Source organism: Aotus nancymaae, unplaced genomic scaffold (assembly GCF_030222135.1).
Source record: "Aotus nancymaae isolate 86718 unplaced genomic scaffold, 86718_ANA_hifiasm-v0.15.2.pri h1tg000155l, whole genome shotgun sequence".
Taxonomy (NCBI): Eukaryota; Metazoa; Chordata; class Mammalia; order Primates; family Aotidae; genus Aotus; species Aotus nancymaae.
The window spans coordinates 3455647-3479395 of NW_026988570.1; the positions used below are offsets into that span (position 1 = coordinate 3455647).

Consider the following 23749-nt stretch of genomic DNA (forward strand, 5'->3'; position numbering starts at 1 on the left):
ATACAAAGTCCCATTTGGATTTCTTTCCAGCCTACCAATGGTCTCCCTTCACCTTTTGTCAACATCATTCGTGGAAGACTCTTTACCATTCCTGTGAGGCCTCCACATTCAATCTCAGTTATAGTTCAAGCCCTAGCTTGAGTCATGTTTGCCTTTAATAGCATTTTGCTGAGGCCTCTCTTTGGAAGTCTTTCCTACTAGGTATCACTGATGCTTGTGCCGATTCGGCAGTCCCTGCCTCCATGGGGCACCGAGTGCAGAAGAGCCTGAGTGTAACCCCATCTGAATTTGCCCCACAGTGACAAGACCCACGGGCACAGTGACTGCATCCCCTAAATCGGAAGAATAAATGGAATCTCTTTAAACACCAAGTGCGTGATGGGCTTTTCCTCTATGGTCTAGTTTTGGTATGATGGAGGGGGGCAGGGCAGAGAGAGTGTAGGGAGGGGTGGGCACTTGTGATGGCAAGAAGAGGGCACCACGCACACTTCTAAGCAGAAGCAGCAGCACCCTGTTCTGTCTAGTGACCAGATCAGGGGACAGTAACAAAAAAGATAAAGTTCTTTCCAGATTGGAAGAATGAATCACCTTACTCCAAACATTCTTGTGACCCTTGTGATGGTTCATTTTATGTGTCAACTGAGGCCATGGGATACCCAGATAGCTGGCTGAACATTATGTCTGGGGGCGTCTGTGAGGGTGTTTCCAGAAGAGATGAGCATTTAAATATGTAGACTGTGAAGAACAGATAGCCCTCCCGAATGTGGGTGGATCATCCAGTCCCTTAGAGGCTTGACTAGAACACAAAGATGGAGAAAGGCCAACTACTTATGTAGAATATCGATCTTCTGCCCTTGGCTCTCCACTTCTCAGGCCTTTGAACTACACCCCCAGCTTTCCAGGGTCTCCAGCTTGCAGAAGGAAGACAGTGGGACTTTTCGACCTCCATCTTCATGTGAGCCAATCCCTTGTAACAAATCTCTTTAAATCTCTACACATCCCATTGGTTCTGTTCTTCTGCGGAACCTTGATTAGTACAACACCCTAAAATATTTAGCCTAAGAGATAAACCAATCTCTGGCTGTCCTTTCACTCCCTTCACTCCATACTTTGTTCAAATTAAACTTTAGTGCTGTCTTTCCCAGGTCTATTTGTAGAACCTGTATTAAATGTTCCTATACTTAAATCCATCATTTACTTGCCATTTTAAAAAGTGGTTCCTTTCTTCTACTTTGCAAATAATCAGAGCCCCTAGTCTTATTTTTTTTATAAACTGTGCCAAATTTAAGCATGCCTCTAATTTTAAACATTAATATTGCATATTACCCACAGCTATAAATCTAAGGCATGTCATTTGTGAATATACACATATGGCCACCCTTAACAATGCTCTCTCTTCTATCTTTCATGAATGTGAAACCTGAGGTCCAATCTAGGGCAGGTATTCAGTCTTGGTAACACCCCATACAGACCCCATACAGACATCTCCACCCATTTCTTCAAGGAGCGCTACTGAATCACCCCTGTGTGTAAGGTCATGCCAACCCAACCTCGGGATCAGAGCCACCAGTGCCTCTTTCCAGCATGAGGCATGCCACTTATCCTCGGCATTCGTCAACTGGTTTCAGAGGCGAGGAGTGGGGAAGGATGAGTGGTTGGTCACGTGAAGAGCCTGTGGTCACTCCCAGGGGATCTACACCAGGGTGCTGCAGCCTGATTACTACAATGCATGAAAGTTAGACCATCTCCTTTATGGCATACTCTGCTGACAAATAAAGTCACACTGAAATAACACTGCAAAACTGCCAATACCACAGGCAGGGTGATAAGTGGGGGGGGCAACACCCAGATCAAACTCTAGTAGAACATTCAACGGCCTATGCTTGCAATCGTCTAAAATATCTCCAACAAGAGCCAGAAAACAAGAAAATGACAACTTACCCAACATGTTTAATGTCCCAATCGTATTGGTCTTTAATGTCTTGATAGGATTATACATGTAGTTTGGTGGGGAGGCTGGAGACGCCAGATGGTATATCTGGTCAACTAAAGGAGACAAAACAGAAGGCTATTACTTAAAAGAAAAAAGTGCTAAAAAGAATACTGACCTCCTAGGAATTATACTGTATAATAAAGTTATTAGTATATCTTTCACTGAAATCAAGTTATCTTATTCTTTATATAAACTAATTTACATTTGTAATTAGAAACATGTTAAACAAAAATAGTCTAATTATCTGGAAACAAAAACATGCGCTGGGTCAGTCATTTGAGTCTGTTCTCATGTAATCAGAGTCAATTCGATCACTGAGTTGATTGTTTTCTAAAATATTTGTCCCAGATAAGGCATTCAAATCAGAAGGAAGACTGTTTTTTTCAGACACAGAATTAAGCATGAATTTTTTTTTTTTTTTTTTAGTCTGTGAGGCAAATATGACTTAAAAGCAAAGACACAAAACTATGGGAGAAAGTAGCCTTTCCTTTTGTTTTTATGCATCCTGTATATATAAAACCAGACCCTTTGATGAATGCGGAGGTAAGGAAGGAGGTTTTTAAAGTCATGAATGGCAAAGCAATTCAGATTCCACACAAGCCCTAGCCCCTCCTGCACAGGCATTCACTTTAACGTCACTATCCACAGCCCTCCAGCACTGATCCAGATCAGGTTAACAGCTGCACACAGCAGAGAAGTCCTCAGGGACCAACCTCTCACTGTGGAATGGCAGCAACAGACAAACACACAGAAGGAATGCCATCCTTCCAGACAAAGTCCACATCATGCCATTCTACTTTAGCCACAGGTGAGGAAACAGAGCCACCATCCACAGGAGAGTAACGAACAGGGATCTGAAAGCTCTGCTGCCAAAATGAGTCCTCCCTTGCACATGGATGTGTAAGAAGACCTGCAGGATCCCCTCTGCTGGGCCTTCCGGGCTCCTCCTGACCAGCGGACTGCTGCTGTCCTTCCTTTCCCAGTCCTGGGAATGGAAGAGCTAAAGATCAAGCCCTTGAGCCACAGCAGATCAGTCTGGAGGTTCTCAATCAATCCTGACTGTGCAGTAGTCACCCAGTGAGGCAATACCTGGGTCCCCAACACCCTGAAGCAGGCTGGGAGACACTGGACCTTTATGTACATATAAAATATATATATATATATATAAACATTTGAAAGCCAAGTCTGAAAATTAGTGAGTTAATTTAAAAATAGAACCAATGCGTATGGAAAGAATAATCTTTTTGTAAAGAGAACTAAGAAAACACAAAATCTTTAAAATTATTGATGGTCTGTCAAGATTATTCAAGTTCACTGAAGGGATCTGTCCAAGTAAAAGGAAATCCTGTGACTGCTGTTCCTACCCCCACAAGTTATTCTGAGCTAATAAACAGCTAAAAATAAAAGACAAACTAATATTCTACTATATAAATTGTAATTTAACATGATACCTTTTAAAAATCAGTTCTCACAAAATCCCATAATTCTAAGGCCAAGCTATCTTTTGCAGCTTCCAGCTAGGACCAGCATAGACCAGGTCAGTTCCTGTATACCTGCTTCCAAGCTCAAGGGCTGCAGGTATAAGCAGCAGACCATTAACCCCAGAAACAGGCACTGTGCTGCCTCCTCTGAAGATGCCTCCTCACACCCACTGCCACTCTGGAGCAGGACCATGCTAAATTCAAAACCAAATGAGGGCCGGGTGCGGTGGGTCATGCCTGTACTTAGCACTTTGGGAGGCTTAGGCAGGTGGATCACTTGAGGTCAGGAGTTTGAAACCAGCCTGGCCAACATAGTGAGACCCTGTATCTACTAAAAATATAAAAAAATTGCTGGGCGTGGTGGCAGTTGCCTATAATCTCAGCTACTTGGAAGGCTGAGCCAGGAGAATCACTTGAATCTGGGAGGTGGAGGCTGCAGTGAGTCAAGACTGCGCCACTGCAGGGCAGCCTGAGCAACAAGAGCGAAACTCCATCTCAAACAAACAAAAAAACCAAAACAAATGAGCCTGGCCAGGCCTCTGGAATTGAGTATGACACCACAGAGTCCACTCAGGTGTGCTGGACCTGGAGCCTGCTGTCACCTGACTCACACAGACATTTCTGCTTACACAGACGGGGTCACCCTACGTTCCTCAGAGAGAGTGTAAACAACTCTGTATGGTTCTGATCTTACAAAACAAATTATTCATCACTATTTTTACTCTTGAGGTGACAAAGGATACAGGGAAAGACAGGAAACTGCATTAAAGGCTAGAAGGGAAAAAGTGTGCCTTGAGAGTACAGGATACCTCCCTGACATCAAACAGACAGCCACTACCATTAACCCTGCACTCTTCCATCCTCCTCACTTGCTCCAGTCCTGGCTTTCTTCTTCAAAGCTCAATGCAGAGGAGAGGGGAAGGCTGTCTGTGGTCAGAAATAATCCCTTGTCTGCACCGCTAGTCCACCACAGCTCAGCGCTGCCTTGTCCAGAGATTCACACATGCGTTTCTCACTAGACGATGACCTGGCTGAGCACAAGACGCAGGCCTTTCCCTTCCTAACGCTCGCCACACAGCGTGGACTCTACAGGGAGGGGAGGCCCCCTCTGTCACCTTGGGCACCCACAAATACAGACTTCTGAGCTCGCTGCAGGTCTCACGCTTCAGGATTTCCAGGAGGGCCTGGAAACCTTCCATTTATAACAAATATCCCTCCACGGTGCTCTGGCCCAGGCCAATTTGGGAACAGGGCTCCACAAAAGTTAGCTGAGAGAAGAGTAAACTGGGGTTTTTCCATCCTCATTGGACAGGTCAGCCCCACTGCTGCTCTGGAAGGCTAAGGGCTGCCCCATTAAACTGTCAAGATGTTCAGTTAAGTAGCGGCACTGCTGCATCCTCCCATTTGAAAGGAACCTGAAAACTCTATGAAAATCAGTTTCCCACCACCCTCTCCTCTGAGAATGTGTTCTTCCTGTAACATTAACAATAACTCCAGTTCCTATCCTAAAAAGGGCACTGCATGAGAGTCTTTTGGTTAAATAATCTGGCGAGAAATTCTGAAAGGCAGAGAAAAGGGGAAATTCAGAGCAGGGACAAATAACCAGCAATGAGAGGTGCTAGGTAAACACTAAGTAACATTAATAACAACCGGCTTTGGAATGTAAATAAAGCAGCAAAGTTAACCCTCACAGCCCAGGACAAAGGCCCTCTGAACATGTCAACTGTGCAGTTCAGAGTACACCAAGAATGAGCCTGACGTTCCAAAATCCAAGCTGAGGTGGGGAGAGGAAGTCAAAGGGGGACAGAAAGGCAGCCCATTAATGGATGCCCACACAGCCGCTCCATGCTGACCGCTAAGAGACCCTGCCACAACCTTTCACACATTTACAAGGCCATGTGCCGGGAGCTCAGCTAGAAAAACAGAAGTCTCAAGAAATGAGGCTAAAAGAGCTCCAATTAATGATGAGCAGCATTCCTACCAGAATTCTATGTTGGGAAGGGCCGGGTGAGGGGACAGCTGCGACTTACTTGGCCCTTCTGTGAATTCTGACTAGAGAAACCCAACCAGTCAAACCACAAATGAACTCCCTTATAGGGTCTTAGGTTGAATTTCACTGTGCTTGAAACCCACATAAATGACACATAAATAGGGAAGAAAAAAAATCACCATAGGACGAGAACAACTCAGGATAACCCAGAACCACTGTTCAGAAAGCATCGGAGAAATCAAGCATTTTCTTCTACCAAAGGGGACAAAGGGGAAATCCACATAAAAACGGACTGCAGCTTCCACTCCTTTGCTGACTTTCTTTTTTAATTTTGTCTTAAGTTTGTGACATAGTCTGTGTCAAGCCTCCTTCTGTACCGCACCCACGCTCTATGAAACTGCCAAGGGCCAGTTAAGGATTTACACCGTGAAACTGAAGACTACAGAAACACTAAAATGCAAAACAATGGGTTAGTTCTTTCTGTGAACTCACTTGGTTATTTAGCATATACTAAATACCCATCATAAAAGACACCTGCAGTAGAATTCTCTTTTGCTACACGCTGAGTCAGAGGCCTTGCAGAAATTCTTCCCAACAAGATGTCCCATTCTGCAATGTGAAGTCCCACAGCATGGCCCTAGCCTTTGTCTCCAGCAACAGTATTTAGGATGTAAAACCGGAATGAAGAAGATACAGAGCTTCTCTAAGTATAAAGACCAAATTTCTCTCAGCACAAAGAAGCAAAAGAGCAAGATTTTGCCTTGAGTTCATGTCAAATGTATTTACTTAGGACAAAGGCTGCACACGCTAGAGACTGGCTCAGCCCCCGGGAGCTGGGGTTGCCTGCCAGTGCTGCTGGCTTCTGACAGAGGGGCTCACCTTCCCTGTGAAGCCACCGCAGGGGAAGGCATTTCCAGCATCCTGGGCTGCTCCATAGGCAGCCGCCACAGGTCCAAATTAAACAGAGGGCGATCTCCAAGAGACACCACTGCCGTTTTATTTACATTTGCAATATAAACTGAAAGTTGAGAAAAAAAATTCTAAATGATACTTCAACAAAAATATTCTAATCAGAGCTGCATGCTTTAAATGTCTACATCAACACTGACTCAATCCCCTTGGCAAACACTGTTTCCACCCCACCTCTCTAGGGTGGGTGCCCAGGGTTGATGGCTCCGCTCTCCTGTCTTCCCTCTCCTGGTGCCCCCCGGGCCTCCATAGGAACTGAGCATCCAGGTAAAAGGCAGGTAATGGAAAGGGCTCCCTGCACCGGTTCCCTCACCTATAAAATGAGGAAAATAGCTGCCTATCTTGCACCAGTACTGACATAATTAAACTTGTGAACCATAAACAGGGATTAGAAGAGCACTTGGAATATAGTTAAGTGTTAGCTAAGGTCACTTTCTTTTATTTTCCTGGACCTCTTCAACAGAGATACCACGAGTTCCCAGTACTGGTCTTCCCACGACACAATGCATATTTCTGCCTTTTCCTGTTCCCCATGGAAATGCTGGTCTCAAGATCCCTGTTTACACAGATGGTAGAAAAGTAAATTGGGACAGCATTTCAGGAAAACACAGGTGCTCTGTAGCCCCTGGGAAAGCCAGTGTCCTATGAAAATGATGACAGAGACACAGATGTGTGGCTTTCTGAAGCATGGTTTACAATGACTCCAAACTGCAATGAACCTAGAGATCCAACAACACGGGACTAAGGAAATTACAATATATTCATAAGAAGGCAACTTGCTTACAAGTAATGCTAAGGGGGAAAAAAATCCGTGTCTTTGCAAAGAGGTCTAGCTACTATAGCGACAACAGAACACTAAGCAGCTGCCAAAAAAGCTCTCTGTAAGATATAGAAAGATCAGCAGGACACAGTAAGTGGGAGCAAATAAGATGAAGGACAATACACAATAAATTATATAAAAAGGGAGAACTATAAATACCTATTTGTATTAGCTGGGTCACATACAGACACTGCAGATGAATACAAAGAAAGGATCAACAGCTGTTTCCTCAGGAGAGCTGAGAATGGCAAGAGGGAGACTTTATAGTTTTATCTTTTCCATGTTTATGTTTATTATTTATATATTTATTTTTGAGACAAGGTCTTACTGTTGCCCAGGCTGGAGTGTGGTACAGTCATGGTTCAGGGCAGTCATGGTTCAGGGCAGTCATGGCTCACTGGGCTCAAGTGATCTTCCCACCTCAGCCCCCTGGGTAGCTGAGACTACAGGTGCACGCCACCATGCCTGGCTAATTTTTGTAGAGACAGAGTTTTGCCATGTTGTCCAAGCTGGTCTGGAACTCCTGGGCTGAAGCAATCTGCCTGCCTCAGCCTTCCAAGGTACTGGGATTACAGACATGAGCCACCATGCCTGGCCATCTCTTATTTATTTTTTCAAATAATGGAACCATATAACCATATTGTCTAGCAAGCATATTTTTAATTTGAAAAAAATCACATTTAGGATAACAACTGGATGTTAGCTTCAACAGTTTTTTGTTTTTCTTTTTTGAGATGAGGTCTTATTCTGTCACCCAGGCTGGAGTACAATGGCACTATCTTGGCTCACTACAACCTCCGCTTCCTGGGTTCAAGTAATTTTCATGCCTCAGCCTCCTGAATAGCTGGGACCACAGGTGTGCACAACCACACCCAGCTAACTTTTTGGAGTTTTGGCAAAGACAGGCTTTCACTGTGTTGCCCAGGCTGGACTCAAACTCCTGAGATCAAGTGATCCACCTGCCTCAGTCTCCCAAAGTGCTGGGACTATAGGTGTGAGCCACCGCACCCACCCAACTTCCTCAACAGTTTATAGAAAAATTAAAAATAATTTTCTATTTGCTTTGCAAAATAGTTTTCTATATTTTCTTTAACATGTATGTATTATTTTCTTCATCAGGAAAAAAGATTATTTTGAAAAGAGAAAAATATTTCAGATTCTCTTCCATCTCATTCTTTCTCAAATATATAAACAAGAAACCTAATTCTTTCATTTAGTTCAAAGTATTTTTAATTTCTCTTGAGATTTCTCCTTTGTCCCATATGGTACGTAGAAGTTTGTTGCTTTGTCACTAAATATTTTTGTAATTTTCCAGATATCTTTCTGTTACTAATTTCTAGTGTAAGTCCACTCTGGCCTGAGAGGATACTTTACAGGATTCTATTCTTTCAAGTTGGTTGAGATGTCTTTTATAGCGCAGAATGTGATCAGTCTTGGAGAATGTTCCATATGAGCTTAAAAGGAAGGTATCTTCTGGCATTGTTGGATGAAGTGGGCATTGTGGGGGCAGGAAGAGTGAAGAGATGGAGGGGGAGCAAGGGGGAAATTATCAAGCACACAGAAGACCTGATACTATGGTTGAGGACCCACTGAAGGAGAAAGGAAAAAACAGGCTTCAAACTATGGAGGCAGAGAAGCATCTCATGCTCTCCTAACATAAATGTCAACTGAGAGAACGCAATACTCTGAGCAAAGGACCAAGCATCAGTTATTTATTGTATGACCTCATTCAGTGTGTGGGCGTGTGTGTGGGAGTGCATGTTATTTGTATGTGTGTGTGCATGTTCTACACACAGTCACAGAATTGGTGGAAATGGCCTAGAGCAGCTTTGGTATCAAACCTTGAAGTTAAAGAAGATAATTTACTTATTAAAACACCATTTTTACTAAGTTCTGGCTTCTCAGTAGCACTGAAATTACATAAACAATAGTGTCATAAATTAAATGTTTCTTGCCATGTGCAAAAAAAGAGAAGAGAGTAATAATATTAAAAGGTAGCATTTGGAGAGCACTTAGTGAAATGAGCGCCCAGTACTGTGTTAAGCCCACACAGTAGTTTTCTATTGCTGCCTAATCAAATTTACAGGCTCAAAAAATAACCATTCACAATCTGACAGGTCTACAGGACCAGGCACAGTGTGGCTCAGCTGGTTTCAGCTGGTTCTCGGCTCTGCCTCCCCCCCAAGAAGAAATCAAGGTGCCAGCAGGGCTGTGTTCTTGTCTTCAGAGGATAATTCAGGATGATGGCAAAATTCAGTTCCCTGAGGCTGCAGGACTGAGGTCGCCTTATAGGCTTTCAGCAGGGAGCCCTTCTTAGCTTCCAGAGGCTGCCAACACTCTGGCTCATGGCTCCTTCAAAGCCAGCCAGGGTAGGTCAGGTAGCTCGCACATTCTCCAGCTTCCCTTCTGCCTGGTCTCCCCATGATATCTCTTCTATCCAATCTCTCTACCTGACTCTTCCATTCTCTGTTGCTGCCTTTGACGGCTCAAGTGACTATGTGGGGGCCCACCCAGATAATCGGGGATCATCTGCATTTTAAAGCCAGCTGGTTCATAACCATGATTCCATCAGCAAACTCCTGTCACAGCAAGCACTTAGCATCTTCGCTTGAACATCGGAAAGGGGCATCTTGGCAGGGCATTGTGAGAATCCCACCTGCCAGGCCCTGTCACATGCATGACTTCAGTTAACCCCACAGAGATCCCAGGAGGAAGTCCAAGAGGAGAGTGAGCCCACTGATCTATAATCTACATAGCTTGTTACACTTCAAAAATCACTGTACAAAAACTACAGCTTCACCCCAAAATGAATCCCAAATATATTACATATTGAATGTTTAAAAATGAGGCAAAAAACCAACCAACAAAAGAACACCATGGCTGTTTTCTAAATATTAAATTAAATATTTATCTAACCTAGGAATGGTTAGAGCATAAAGAGAACAGAAGAAATAGCAAAAGGGATATGAACAGATGATACTATGTTATACAATTTCAATCAAACAAAAAGGTAAAAACTAGATTGTGGGAAAAATGCTAAACACAAGCCCAATAGTTAACATTCCTATTACAAAGAACTCACACTAAAAGAATATTTTCAAAATGGATTAATAAAACCATTTGTGTTTCTTTGATGAATTAACATGTTAAAGTCTAACCATATTTAGTAACCAAAGAAATGTACATTGAACCACTGGTTTTCTATCAAATGAGCAAGATCAAGGTGGTGGCAGACGGGGTGCTGGTGAGAACCTGCTTCCTGGTTCATGTATGCATCTTCTCACCATGTCCTCACACAGTGGAAAGGGCAAGGGGGCTCTCCGAGGCCTCTTTTATAAAAACACTACTCCCATTTGTGAAGGCTCTGAACTAATCACCTCCAAAGGCCCCCACCTCCTAATACCATCACCATGGTCCTTGAGATGCCAACATATGAATTTGTGGGGACACCAAGAGTCAGACCACAGCAGATGTGTACTACGGGAAGGCACTTCAATAAGTCCACGAGGCTCAGGACCAAGGGTGCCATGTAGGAGAGAAGTCACTATTCACACTGTTATAACAACTTCTTATCACAGAGACTAGGACAGCACCTCATACACAGTGAGACATTTCAAAAACAAAATCCAACATAGCATTCAACGTGCTGAGTCAGACAGCTTACCCTTGGGGGTCCCGCAGCTCTGGCGAGGCCACCCGCAGAGCTCTGAATGATAATAAAAGCAGTTTTCACTCACCCTCGATGTAGAGGGGCTCCACCACGTCGTGGTTAATCAGCTCGAAGTTCTCATGTCCAATCCAGTGCTCCACATTTCTCTTCCTGCCCGTGAAGAAATTGTCTACCACCGTCACCTCGTGGCCATCCATCATGAGTTTGTCAGTTAGATGGGAGCCCACGAACCCTGCACCTCCGGTTATCTGCATCCGGACAGCAAGTGCAGAACATTCCCAGAAAAAGCACATGAGAACACAGTGAGGACCAGCTCCATGGAGAGACATCTCTGGTGCAGCCACCACTTAAAACTCAGGAGCAAGGTGGGGAAGGAAGACAGCAAAGGTTTTAAAGTAGCATCTTGACTCTTACTGCAGAACAAAGAGGCCACACTATCCGTAAACTCCTAAGCAGTCTTAAATTTCAAACTACCACTCTGGGAAGAAACAGAAAAATCGCAGTTACAAATTTCAAAATGTCTTCGTTGACAGAAAATTTCCCATTAGTCAAAGGTTCTTGTTTCAGAACAAATGGGATGCTGGACATAGCTTACATGGCTTTAATATTACTGCTGAGAACTTTAAAAATTACTTTATAGAAAAAACGATTAGCAAAATGCAGAGATTTGGTGAACTACCAAAAAAAAACCCCTTAATATTTAAGTTAGATTCAAAAACCTCATGAAAAATGAGTATCTTTTAAATTGTTTACAAGAAGGAATTAATAAGCAATATATGCTGTTTGTAGACTAAAGCCCTAAATGCCTAAGTCCATTGTGTGGTTAATTTCTGAGTGGTGATGTGAACAATGCGTGGTGTCCACTCCCACCCACAGAGTGTGGTGAGGCAGCTGTGAGGGGTCTTGACAGGAACTCAGTAATAACAAAACCTAGATCACTGCAAAGGTGAAAAGTCAACTGCGCTTGAAAAATACTTTTAAGTTGAACACAAGTATTTTATTCAAATGAAATGGTGTAACTAGAGGAGGATAAAAGGAAATTTCATCTGGGGGAAGGTTATGGGCAGTGGGAGTGAAAAGAATAGGCTCAGAAAACAGACTTGCCATGTGCAACTCAATTCTCTAGCCTGCTCTAGCCTTCTCTCCACTCTGCCTTCTCTTCACCAAAATTCTCGTTCATTTCGCCCTTCTGTTTCAAACTGAAAGAATTAATGGGAAAACAGCAATCCTTTCTACCTAAAATAAAAAGTACATGAACTCCCAGGTCTATGGTTTTAAAATATGTAATTCTCCATGAAACTCCTATTTAAAATAAATAAAATCTCACACATGATGAAATATTCATCACGGGTGAGAGCAAAGCCACTTGGATTTGGCCAGAATGGTAGCTCACACCTGTAATCCCAGCACTTTGCAGGGGTCCAAGACAGGTGGATCACTTGAGATCAGGAGTTCGAGATCAGGAGTTCAAGACCAGTCTGGCTGACATGGTGAAATCCTGTCTCTACTAAAAATACAAAAAATTAGTTGGACATGATGGCGCATTCCTGTAATCCCCACTACTTGGGAGGCTGAGACAGGAGAGTCACTTGAACCCAGGTGGTGGAGGTTGCAGTGAGCTGAGATCACGCCACTGCACTCCAGCCTGGGTGACAGAGTAAGGCTCCATCTCAAAAAAAAAACCACCTGGATGAAAAAGATCAGGGATAGCAGAGGAGAAGTAAGGGGAGTCTATAACTAAAAATAAAATCTGGGCTGGGTGCAATGGCTCACGCCTGTAATCCCAGCACTTTGGGAAGCCAAGGTGGGTGGGTCATTTGAGGCCAGGCATTTGAGATTAGCCTAGGTGACATGGTGAAACTCCGTCTCTACTAAAAATACAAAAATTAGCCAAGTGTGGTGGCACACACCTGTAATCCCAGCTACCAGGGTGGCTGAAACACAAGAATCACTTTAACCCAGGAGGTGGAGGTTACAGTGAGTTGAGATAGCACCACTGCACTCCAGTCTGGGCAACAGAACGAGACTCTATCTCATAAATATATAAATATCCTAAGTCCCCCTAACCGAGTAGACCCCCTCTTGGCGAAATGAGACCCCAGAGAAACCTGAAAGTTGAGTTCCCAGTCATGATGGGAAGGGAGATTGGACACACCTCACTACACTTTCTCTTCTGGAGTTCAGACACAACTGACCAATGTTAATGCTAGAACAGAGACCATAAGCAGGACTTAGGGTGGTGCCAGACGGGAGCAAAGTCACATTCCTCTCGGTTGCTCTGACCCAGTGTACTGGTGAACCAACTTCCTTGTCATAACTTAAACATTTCTTTCTGCTGACTCCAAAGTTTTAGGCAAAGATTAACTCCTTTAACCAATTACAAAGTAAAAAAAAATCTGACCCAGGGAAGTCGAGGCTGCAGTGAGCCGCAATTGTGCCATTGTGCCTGGGTGACAGGGAGAGAATTGTCTCAAAATAAATAAAACAATAAAATAAAATAAACAAATAATCTCTGAACCCACCTATACCTGTCAGCCCCACTTCAAAACAGCCTTCTTGGGCCAAAACAATGTAAAAGCCCCATATATTGCTTAATGCCTCCTTGTAACTTCTGCCTCCCTAAAATGTATAAAACTAAACTGTAATCTAACTGCTTCAGGCACACTTACTCAAGGCTTCTTGGTTTTGTGTTTCCCAGGGCCGCAGTCATACTGGCTCATAATAAACCTCTAAAATATTTTAGAGTTTTGTTTTTCGGTTAACAAAGCCAGCCTCAAGAATAAGCATCCCTCAACCACCACCTAAATATTCACATATGCTCTGAGGAAATGCAAATAAAATGGTTAAGACAGGATGGGTGAGAGCAGGCATCCTTATGCTTGATAGCTTTCATTTAGCTTTACCAACAGCACCATTTTCCAAATCCCCTTTGCCTTAGAGATAAGAAATGACACCCAGAGAAGTTATGTCTTTGACTAAAATCCTCAGAGATCACTAGCTGGGACAGACTAAAGCTGCAGTCTTTCTAATTATACGCTCTGTACCACTTGTCAAGTTGTCTAGTTGGTGTTTCATCTTAAGAGCTCCTACATTCTACCATTATACCTGAACAATGACTATGAAAAAGGATTTTCCAGAAAAATAATTGAAATTCAAAGTTGACTCACCACTAGAGCTTAACTCACAGGATGAGATTTCATTTTCTCTTCATGTTACTGCATTTTCCCAAGTTTTCCATGATTTTTACATTTTAAAAAAACTGCAACGGTGGCTCATGCCTGTAATCCCAGCACTTTGGGAGGCCAAGGCGGGTGGATCACGAGGTCAAGAGATCGAGACCATCCTGGTCAACATGGTGAAACCCTGTCTCTACTAAAAATACAAAAAATTAGATGGGCATGGTGGCGCGTGCCTGTAATCCCAGCTACTCAGGAGGCTGAGGCAGGAGAATTGCCTGAACCCAGGAGGCAGAGGTTGCGGTGAGCTGAGATTGCACCATTGCACTCCAGCCTGGGTAACAAGAGCGAAACTCCGTTTCAAAAAAAAAAAAAAAAAGAAATTTAGCCCCTTCGGGCTGGGCGCGGTGGCTCACACCTGTAATCCCAGCACTTTGGGAAGTCGAGGCTGGTGAATCATGAGGTCAAGAGATCAAGACCATCCTGTCCAACATGGTGAAACCCTGTCTCTATTAAAAATGCAAAAATTAGCTGGGCATGGTGGCACACGCTGGTAAACCCAGCTACTCAGGAGGCTGAGGCAGGAGAATCACTTGAACCTGGGAGGCAGAGGTTGTAGTGAGCTGAGATCATGCCACTGCACTCCAGAGCCTGGCAACAGAGTGAGACCCCGTCTTGGGCAGGGGGAGGGGGCACAGAATTAACCCCTGTTAATGTAACTGTTTATGTGCAAATATTTCTGCAAACAAACTGTTCAGTGGCATTCTAACATAATATCTGTGCTCAAAATACCTGGCAGACAATTCTGAGATAACAGAGGTGCAGCATATTAAATTATACACAATCACCTCCAACATCTCACTAGTCTTAGTACTAATGTAAAATTGTTAGAAGCACCTTGGCTTGACTAGAATGCATTGGAATTGTTTTTCCTGTAGTAATTTCCTTCTACCTAAAATACTTAAGATTTATATAACATAGCTAGCTGGTTGGTTATGCAATTTTTTTATCCTAATCAATGTTAGTCCATAAGGCAAGTGTTTCAAGTAGAAACAAATTTGGTGAAAGCTTAGCACTTACAAAGCTTCATCAGGAACATTAATCACCAAACCCAAGGATACTCTTTGAATAACAAAGAGCTAATATTCAAAAGAGAGTAGGGGAAAAGAAGTAAGACCTCTTACACTGAGATGAATTAGAACTTACACAGCTTTGCATGGCTTTCCAGAGTAGGGGTTTATCTGTGTGCTTTCTTGCTCACTCTTGTGGGTACCAATAGGCAGCTGAAGTGGTCTAGTTCAAGATCAGCATTCAAACTCATGATGCTTGGTAAATTAGCAAAAATGATGTATTTCAAAGCAAGCCTCCTCTTTCTCTTGAAGCTGTCCTAAGGCTTACCAATTACTGAAAAGGCTTTAAGTTATAGCAACAATATGTCAGACCTCACATGCCAAATGCCTCTGAAATGTTTAACCTATGAGATGACAGATGAGGGGAAAAAAACTGAGTCTGTTTGCTGTGGTGATGTGTAAAGCAAAATAAATTCTATAATCCTCAGCACTGACAGGAAGATCATTCCACGTGCACATAATAAAAATCATGGCAAGATTTTGCAGCATTCATGGATCAGTGCTGTTGTGCTTTTAATGTGCCTACCAAAAGCATGTTTTGGTAACTTAATCCCCAATGCAACAGTGTTAAAAGGGGTGATTAGGTCATGAGGTGAAGTAAACGGATTAATGCCATTATCAGAGGAGTGAGTTTGCTATTGTGGGAGTACATTCCACATAGAAGCACGAGTTCAGTCTCTTTGGTCTCTCTCTTGCCCTCTCTTTGCCCATCTACTATGTGATGACATAGACATAGCAAGAAGACCCTCACCAGACCATAACCCCTTGATCTTTGACTCCCCAGCCTCCAGAACCATGAGCCAATAAATTTGTTATAAATTACCCAGTCTTAGATACTCTGTCATAGCAGACAAAAGGGACTAGGACAGAAAAAGGGCACCAGAGAAATGGGTTGTTGCTTATACAAATATCTGAAAATGTGCAAAAAGCTTTGGAACTAGGTAACGAGTAGAGGTTGGAAAAAGCCTAGACTTCTGTGAATGGAGTGTTAAAGAGACAGTGGTGAGGGCTCAGAGAAGAGCTGTAGGGAAAGTCTTGAACTTCTTAGAGATTACTTGTAATATGATAGTGATCAGAAAAATTGTGGAAATATGGACAGTAAAGGCCATTCTGATGAGGTCTCAGATGGAAATGAGGAACACATCACTGGAAACTAGGGTAAAGGCTATCATTATTACAAAGTGGCAAAGAAACTTGGCTGAAATGTGTTTGTGTCCCCTGGCTTTATAAAGGCAAAATTTACAAGCCATGAGCTAAGACATCGGGTGGAAGAAATATCTAAGCAAAATATTAAAAGAATTGCATGGCTTCTTTTAACTACATAGAGTAAAATAAGAGAAGAGAAAAATGATTTAAAGGCAGACTGTATAACTAAAAGGGAAACAGAACAAAAAAAAATTTTTTTAATCCCCAGCCTTGCCATGTAAAGAATGAAAAAGTATACAAAAGTGCAGACAATTGATCCTTTGATACACAGATTAGCACAGATAGAAGAAAGTCAAGTTCTGTCATGGGAGAATCACCCTGAAGGCATTTCAGAAATCCTCCAGGCAAGTGGGGACCTTGAGGCCAAGGTTTCCAGAGACATGCTCGAGGTCAGCATTCATTGCCCCGTGCTGCTACAAGTCTCTGCTCCCCTTAGCACTCCTCAGTCACCACAGCTGTGGCCCTAGCCAGTCCAGGCACAGCTCAAGCTACCACTCCATAAGATATAGGCTGTAAACCTTGGTGGCGTGCACGTGGTGCTCTAATTCTGCAAGTGTGCAGAATGCAAGAGCCATGAGAACACGGCTTCTTCCACCTAGATTTCAAAGGATGTCACAAATAGCCCAGGAGTGGGTGGGAGGTGGCAGGGGGTAGGCAGACTCATTGCAGTGATACAGCTGCCACCAAGACTCCAGAACTGTAAAGTTACCAGCATGTAACACCAGCATGGGGAAGCTACAAGCACAGAACTCCAACTTGTGAGAGCTGCCAGGTGGACTGAGCCCAGCAAAGCCACAAGGTTGGGGTTCTCCAAGTCCTTGGAGGTCCAACCCCCACCCCAGTGTACCCAGGACTTGGGCCATGGAGTCAAGATTATCGAGAGCATTACAATTTGATCTTCTTTGCCCTGTTGAGTTTTGGGCTTACTTGGGACCAGTTACCCTGTTCTTTCCTATTTCTCTCTTTTGGAATGGGAATGTTTATCCTATGCCTGTTCCACCATTGTATTTTACAAGTAGATAATTTGTTTTGATTTCACAGGCTCAAAGCTGGAGGGAAATTTGCCTTAGGATGAACCATGCCTTGAATTTTACCCAAATGATGTTTAGATGAGATTTTGGACTTTCGTGCTGGTGCTGCAACAAGTTAAAATGCTGGGTTATTGAGATGAAGTAAATATATTTTCCATGTGAGAAGGACATAAATTCGAGAGACCAGAGCCAGAATGCTCTATGGGTTTGAATGTGTTCCCCAAAAAACCATGTGCTGGAAATTCCCAACAGCATTGGGAGGTGAGGCCTAATGAGAAGTTATTAGGCTATGAGGGCCCCACCCTCATGAATGAATTTATGTCATTATCGTGGCAGTGGGTTACATGTAAAAGGATGAGTTGGTTCCCTTTGTTTCTCTAATCCTCTCTCTGCCCTTCTGCCATGGGATGATGCAACAAGAAGGTCCCTTGATATTGGACCTGACAGCCTCCAAACCGTAAGCCAGTGGTAAATTTTTACAGCAGCACAAAACAAACCTAGAAAAGTAGACTATAAGATTTGTGATCAGTCTGACAACACGGCAACAAAAGATTAGAAAAATTAACTTTTCTATGCTACTTGTGATACTAATATATTTCCAAATTCATACTCAAATGCAAATACCTTTTTGATGCAATAGAAATAACCTCAAAAGAGGGACATAGAAGAATCAACAGACTTCAGAGTCTGCTCACAGCGAGAGTTATGTAAGCCATCTCAAAAAGGCAAGAGACTTCTATAACTTCCAGAAGAACAGAGAGATTATATGGGGCAACAGTCTAATATCACTTCAGGGCTGATGGTAACGTTTTAGGGATTCACAGTCCTACAGCCTAGGTGATGGGTAAAAGAACAAAGCAACCTGTGTACTAGTCATTTCAACATCAAGGTCATATGTAAAACATTTCTTGTTGAATTGCAGTGTAAAGTGTTCCACAGACCTGTTCCCCAAGGAAACAACCAGAAATGGTCCAAATTGTTTTTTTAAATAACCATTAAAAGTCTCTGGAAATTGTGCTAAGCATGTACAGCAAATGAAGTAGCATGTATTCAAGAAAATGTAAAATTCACTTTGGGAGGCCAAGGCAGGCAGATAACCTGAGGTCAGGAATTTGAAACCAGCCTGGCCAACATGGTGAAACCCCATCTCTACTAAAAATACAAAAATTAGCTGGGTGTGGTGGCACACGCCTGTAATCCCAGCTACTTGGGAGGTTGAAGCAAGACAATCACTTGAACCTGGGAGGTATAGATTGCAGTGACCCAAGATCATACCACTGAACTCCAGCCTGGGTGACAAAGCGAGACTCTTTCTCAAAAAAATAAAATAAAATACAAAATTGAGTAAGAACAGCAAGATTCTGCAACACTTAAGTCCATCCCCCACAGTTTAGAGTGGGGAATGTGCTGGGTGTGGCCAAGAAAATGAGAACCCCAGTCAAAAGATATGGTCTCTCACCAGAAGGGCCACTTGGCAGTACTTCCCTGACAGGGAAGGCTGAGAATAATAGGATTCCAGTCACTGTTGCCCCATCTTGCTTAGAGGGGAGAAGTTCCATGCCAAGAGAGGCAAGGAAAAAAAACCAGGAGCTACAGCACCCTGATTATAAAACAGGTGTTGCTCCTACCCCAGCTCCAGGGCAGTGGCTCAGAGGTTTTCCTGGGGGACAGAGGTACTGAAAACAGCGCATTCAAAAGCTCTTTCTAAAAGAGCTGACTTTATTTAAAAGAGAAAGTGGGGAAGTTCAAGCATAACGGTGCTCTCAAGAACAATGGAGATGTAGATGGTAAGCAATAAATAGAAGGCGGTAGATCTATGAGAATAAAAAGCCAAATCAGAGGCCAGCTTGTCTAACAGAGAGAACCAGGGAGAGGACACTTAAGAAACCTTCTGGCATCAGAACAAATCTCAAAGACCGGTCTCAAAATCTGCCTCTGCCAAGGGCACAGAGTTTAACTGCGTCAGGCTGAAGAGCAATTTAAAACCCACAATACTGATAAAAAATAAAGCAATTAGCCAGCAACCATTGCAGCCTAACAGCTAGGTGAGATACTGCACAGGCTTTACAGAGAAATCGGGGAAAGAGACTGTCAACACAAGCCTGTTAGAAGCACCATGATCCGAGGGGGCGTGGCCAAGGCTACATCCCTCCGAGAAACAACAGTTAAAGCTTCACGCTGGAGTGGCAGGGGAGGGAATAGGAAACACTTTACTAAAACAGACCAGACAAGTCACTAAATAAATAAATACGCAAATAAAAGAAAAACAGTTGGGGAAGGTGGGGGTTGGGATGAGGACACAATATCCAGAAGTGCTACAATATACTACCTAAAACGCCCAGTTTTCTACGATAAATTACAAGACATGCAAAGAAACAGAAATGTGTGACCCATAAACAGAAAACAAAAAACAAACAAACAAAAAAACAAGCAACAAAAACTGTCTATGTGAAGGCCCAGATGTTGGATATAGTAAAGACACCAAAGCAACCACTGTAAATAGTAGGTTCCGGCAAAAGTCATTGCAGTTTTTGCCATTAAAAATAATGGCAAGTGTTCAAAGAACCAAAGGAAACCATGCTTAAAGAAGTACATAGATAATAATGAGAGATTACAAAATAGAAACAAATTGAAATTATGGGGTTGAAAAATATCATAATTGAAAATTAAAAATTAAACAGAAGGATTCAACAGTCGATTGGAACTAGGCTAAAGGATCAGCAAACTTAGATTGAAAAGGGTTATGGAACCTAAAGATCAAAGAAAATACAGGAAACTAAACAGAGCCCCAGACAAATACAGGACACCAATAAGTGCATCAACATGCATGCTGCACTCGGTGTGTAAGAAAAGAGAAAGGAATACAAACTATATTCAAAGAAATAATGACTGAAAACTCCCCAGAACTGATGAACATTAATACACATATTCAAGAATTTCAATGAACCACAAGTAGGATGAGCACAAACAAAAATAGATGCACACAGATACATCATTCTAGAAATGCCACAAACCAAAGACAAGATAAAATTTTGAAAGCAGCTATGCTAGGTTGAATATTGTCCTACAAAACTTATGTCTGTCCCAGAGCTTCAGAATGTGACCTTATTTGAAAATAGAGCCTTTGTAGATGTATTTAGTTAAGATAAGGTTATACTAGCTGAGGGTAAAACCTTAATCCAATATAGAGTCATGCAAGGACTCATGTGCTGCTGGAGGCAGAGACCAGAGTGATGCCTCTACAAGCCAAAGAACATGAAGGCAATACAAGAAGCTGGAAGAAAAGCACAGAAAAAATTCCCCTCAGCCTCCAGAGGGGGATGGGTATAGCCTTGGTGACACCTTGATTTCAGACTTCTAGCTTCTAGAACTGTGAGGGATTAAATTTCTGTTGTTTTAAACCACTCAGATGGTGGTAACTGTTACACCAGTCCTAGGAAATTCATAAAGCAGAAAAAGAAAAATGACTTATCACATATAAGGGAACCTCAATATGATTAACAGCTGGCTCACTGCAACAAATAATGGAGAAAGCAGTGGATGGCATATGTATTAGTTCATTTTGCGCTGCCATAAAGGAATGCCTGAAGCAGGGTGATTTATAAAGCAAAGAGGTTTATTTGGCACACGGTCCTGCAGGCTGTACATGAAGCATGGCTCCAGCACCTGCTTCCAGTGAGGGCTTCAGAGAGCTTTCAATCATAGTAGAAGGCTAAGGGGGAGCAGGTATGTCACATGGCAAGAGAGGGAGGAGAAGAGGGTCTCATACTCTTTTTTAACAATCAGATCTCATGTGAACTCATCACAGTGGGGTGTACACCAAGCCATTCATAAGGATCTGTCCCCATTACCCAAATGATTCCCACTAGGCCCCACCTCCAACACTGGAGATCAAATTTCAGCATGGGATTAGGAGACTGGAACAAATATCCAAACTCTATCCACATATTTAAGGTGTAAAAATAAACTGGCAGTCAATATACAACTGACTTATATTCCACCAAAGACTCTTACATACAACCAAAAATAACTTTCAAAAATAAGGCATCCCTAGCTAAACAAAAAATGAGAGAGTTCATTGCTAGCAGACCTACTGCACAAGAAATACTAAAGGATGTTCTTCAGACTGAAAGTAGTAACTGGATTCCACAGGGAATAAGAATAGTAACTAGATTCCACAGGGAAAAAGAAGTGAAAGGTACCAAATACAAAATTAGTTAAGTACAAGGCATTTACTCAATGACTCACCTAGAGCAACTTCTAGTCTTGTAAGCTCCATTTGTAGTAAGTGGCCTATACAGATGAACACAAATACTTATCTTTGTTATAACTACCTACAGTATTCAGTATAGCAACATGCTGTACAGGTTTGTAGGTAAGAGCAATAGATCATACCATGTGGCCTAGGTGTGTAGCAGGCTGTACCATTTAGGTTTGTGTAGGTCCACTCTATGATGCTCACAGAACAACAAAATCACTTAACAATGCATTTCTCAGAATGTATCTCCAGTGTCAAGTAATGCTTGACTGTACATTTATGGTAAATTGATTTTCAACAAAATCAGGGTGCCAGGAAAATTCAATGGACAGTAATTAGTCTCTTCAACAAATTGTGCTGGACAACTGGACAGCCATATGCAAAAGAATGATGACCTAATACCCTATTCAAAAATTAGCTCAAAATAAATCACAGGCCTAAATTTAAGAACAAAATCTATAAAACTTTTAGGAAAAAAACATGCGCCCACTTCAGCCTCCTGAAGTGCTGGGACTATAGGAGTGAGCCACCGTGCCCAGCCTGCTCCTTTGTGTCCTCAGTTTAGGCAATGATTTAACAAATATGACACCCAAGTACAAGCAGCAAAAGAGAATAAAACAGACTTCATCAGTATCTAAAACTTTTGTGCTTCAAAGAACACCATCAAGAAAGTAAAAAGACAACCCACAGAATGAGAAAAAATATTTGCAAATAATATAACTGATAAGAAACTTGAATCAAGAATATATAAAGAACTCAATAATGAAAAGCAAAATAACCCAATTAAAGAACAGGTTAAGTAATAGAAATGACCAATAAGCACACAAAAACATGCTCAACACCATGAGCTACCAGAGAAATGCAACTCCAAACCACAAAAGATATCACTTCACACCTAGTAGAAAGGCTACAATAAAAAAGACGATAAGAAGTGGTGTTGAGGATGTGGAGAAACTGGAACCCTCATACACTGCTGGTGGAATGCACAATGGTGCAGCTGCTCTGGCAAACAGCAGTTCCTCAAAAGGTTAAACGGTGTCACCCTATGACACATATAACAAACGTACAGTTGTCCCTCAGTATCCATAAGGAATTACTTCCAGGACCACACCCCACCCCCCATATCTAAATGCAAGGATGCTATTTCCTCATATAAAATAGTGTAGTATTTGCATATAACCTATACACATCCTCCTCTGTACTTTAAATGATCTCTAGATAACTTATAATACCTAATACAATGTAAATGCTATGTAAAAATGTTATACTGTATTGTTTAGGGCATAGCAAGAAAAATGTCTGCACATGTTCAGTACAGACATAACTATTGTGGGCCTAACTACATTTTCAATTCGTGGTTAGTTGAATCCACAGATATGGAGGGCCTACTGTATAAGTAAAATGTGGTACATTCAAATAACAGATTATTTGGTAATAAAAATATATGAAATACTGATACAAGCTACAACATGAATGAAACCTAGAAACATGCTAAGTGAGAAAAGCTAGTCACAAAAGGACAAATACTGCATTATCCCATCTATAAAAATATCCAGAATTGGCAAATCTACATGGACAGAAAAGAGATTAATGGTTGCCTAGGGACTGGGGTATGGAAGGCCTTAGGGAAAATAGAGAGTGACTGCTAATGGGTACAGGCCTTCTTTGGGGGGTTCCAAAATTGGATGTGGTAATGGCTGCACAACTCTGTGAAAACATTAAAAAATAAAGAATTATAAATTTTAAGGGTGAATTGTACAGTATGTGAATTATATCTCAATAAAGTTGTTACTTTAAAAAAACACAACAAGCAATCTTTTTGGACATAATTTGTTACCTAATAGTTAAAAGGGTTTCTTTCATTGGTAAGTTTATACTGATGTTTAACAAGAGCACTAGGAGCCAAGGAAGCCCCCTGGGTATTTGTCAAAGTGGTCTAAAAGGTTAAAAACCATTGCTCTCAAGTTTCATACTTACTCAAAAAGTTAAACACAGGGTTTCCACACAATCCAGTAATCCCACCTC

At 42.2% G+C, this 23749-nt stretch overlaps 1 protein-coding gene across 2 annotated transcripts in view; it reads right to left on the reverse strand.

Moving 5' to 3' along the window:
* Positions 1 to 23749, reverse strand: part of UXS1 (UDP-glucuronate decarboxylase 1) — a 94235-nt gene that overhangs the window by 33835 nt on the left and 36651 nt on the right. For both annotated transcript variants that reach the window (XM_012435652.3, XM_012435651.3), the window contains exons 6-7: positions 10991 to 11171; positions 1942 to 2046 (exon numbers count right to left, since the gene is read on the reverse strand). In XM_012435652.3, the coding sequence (XP_012291075.1) occupies positions 1942 to 2046; positions 10991 to 11171 (286 nt within the window). The remainder of the gene's footprint in view (positions 1 to 1941; positions 2047 to 10990; positions 11172 to 23749) is intronic.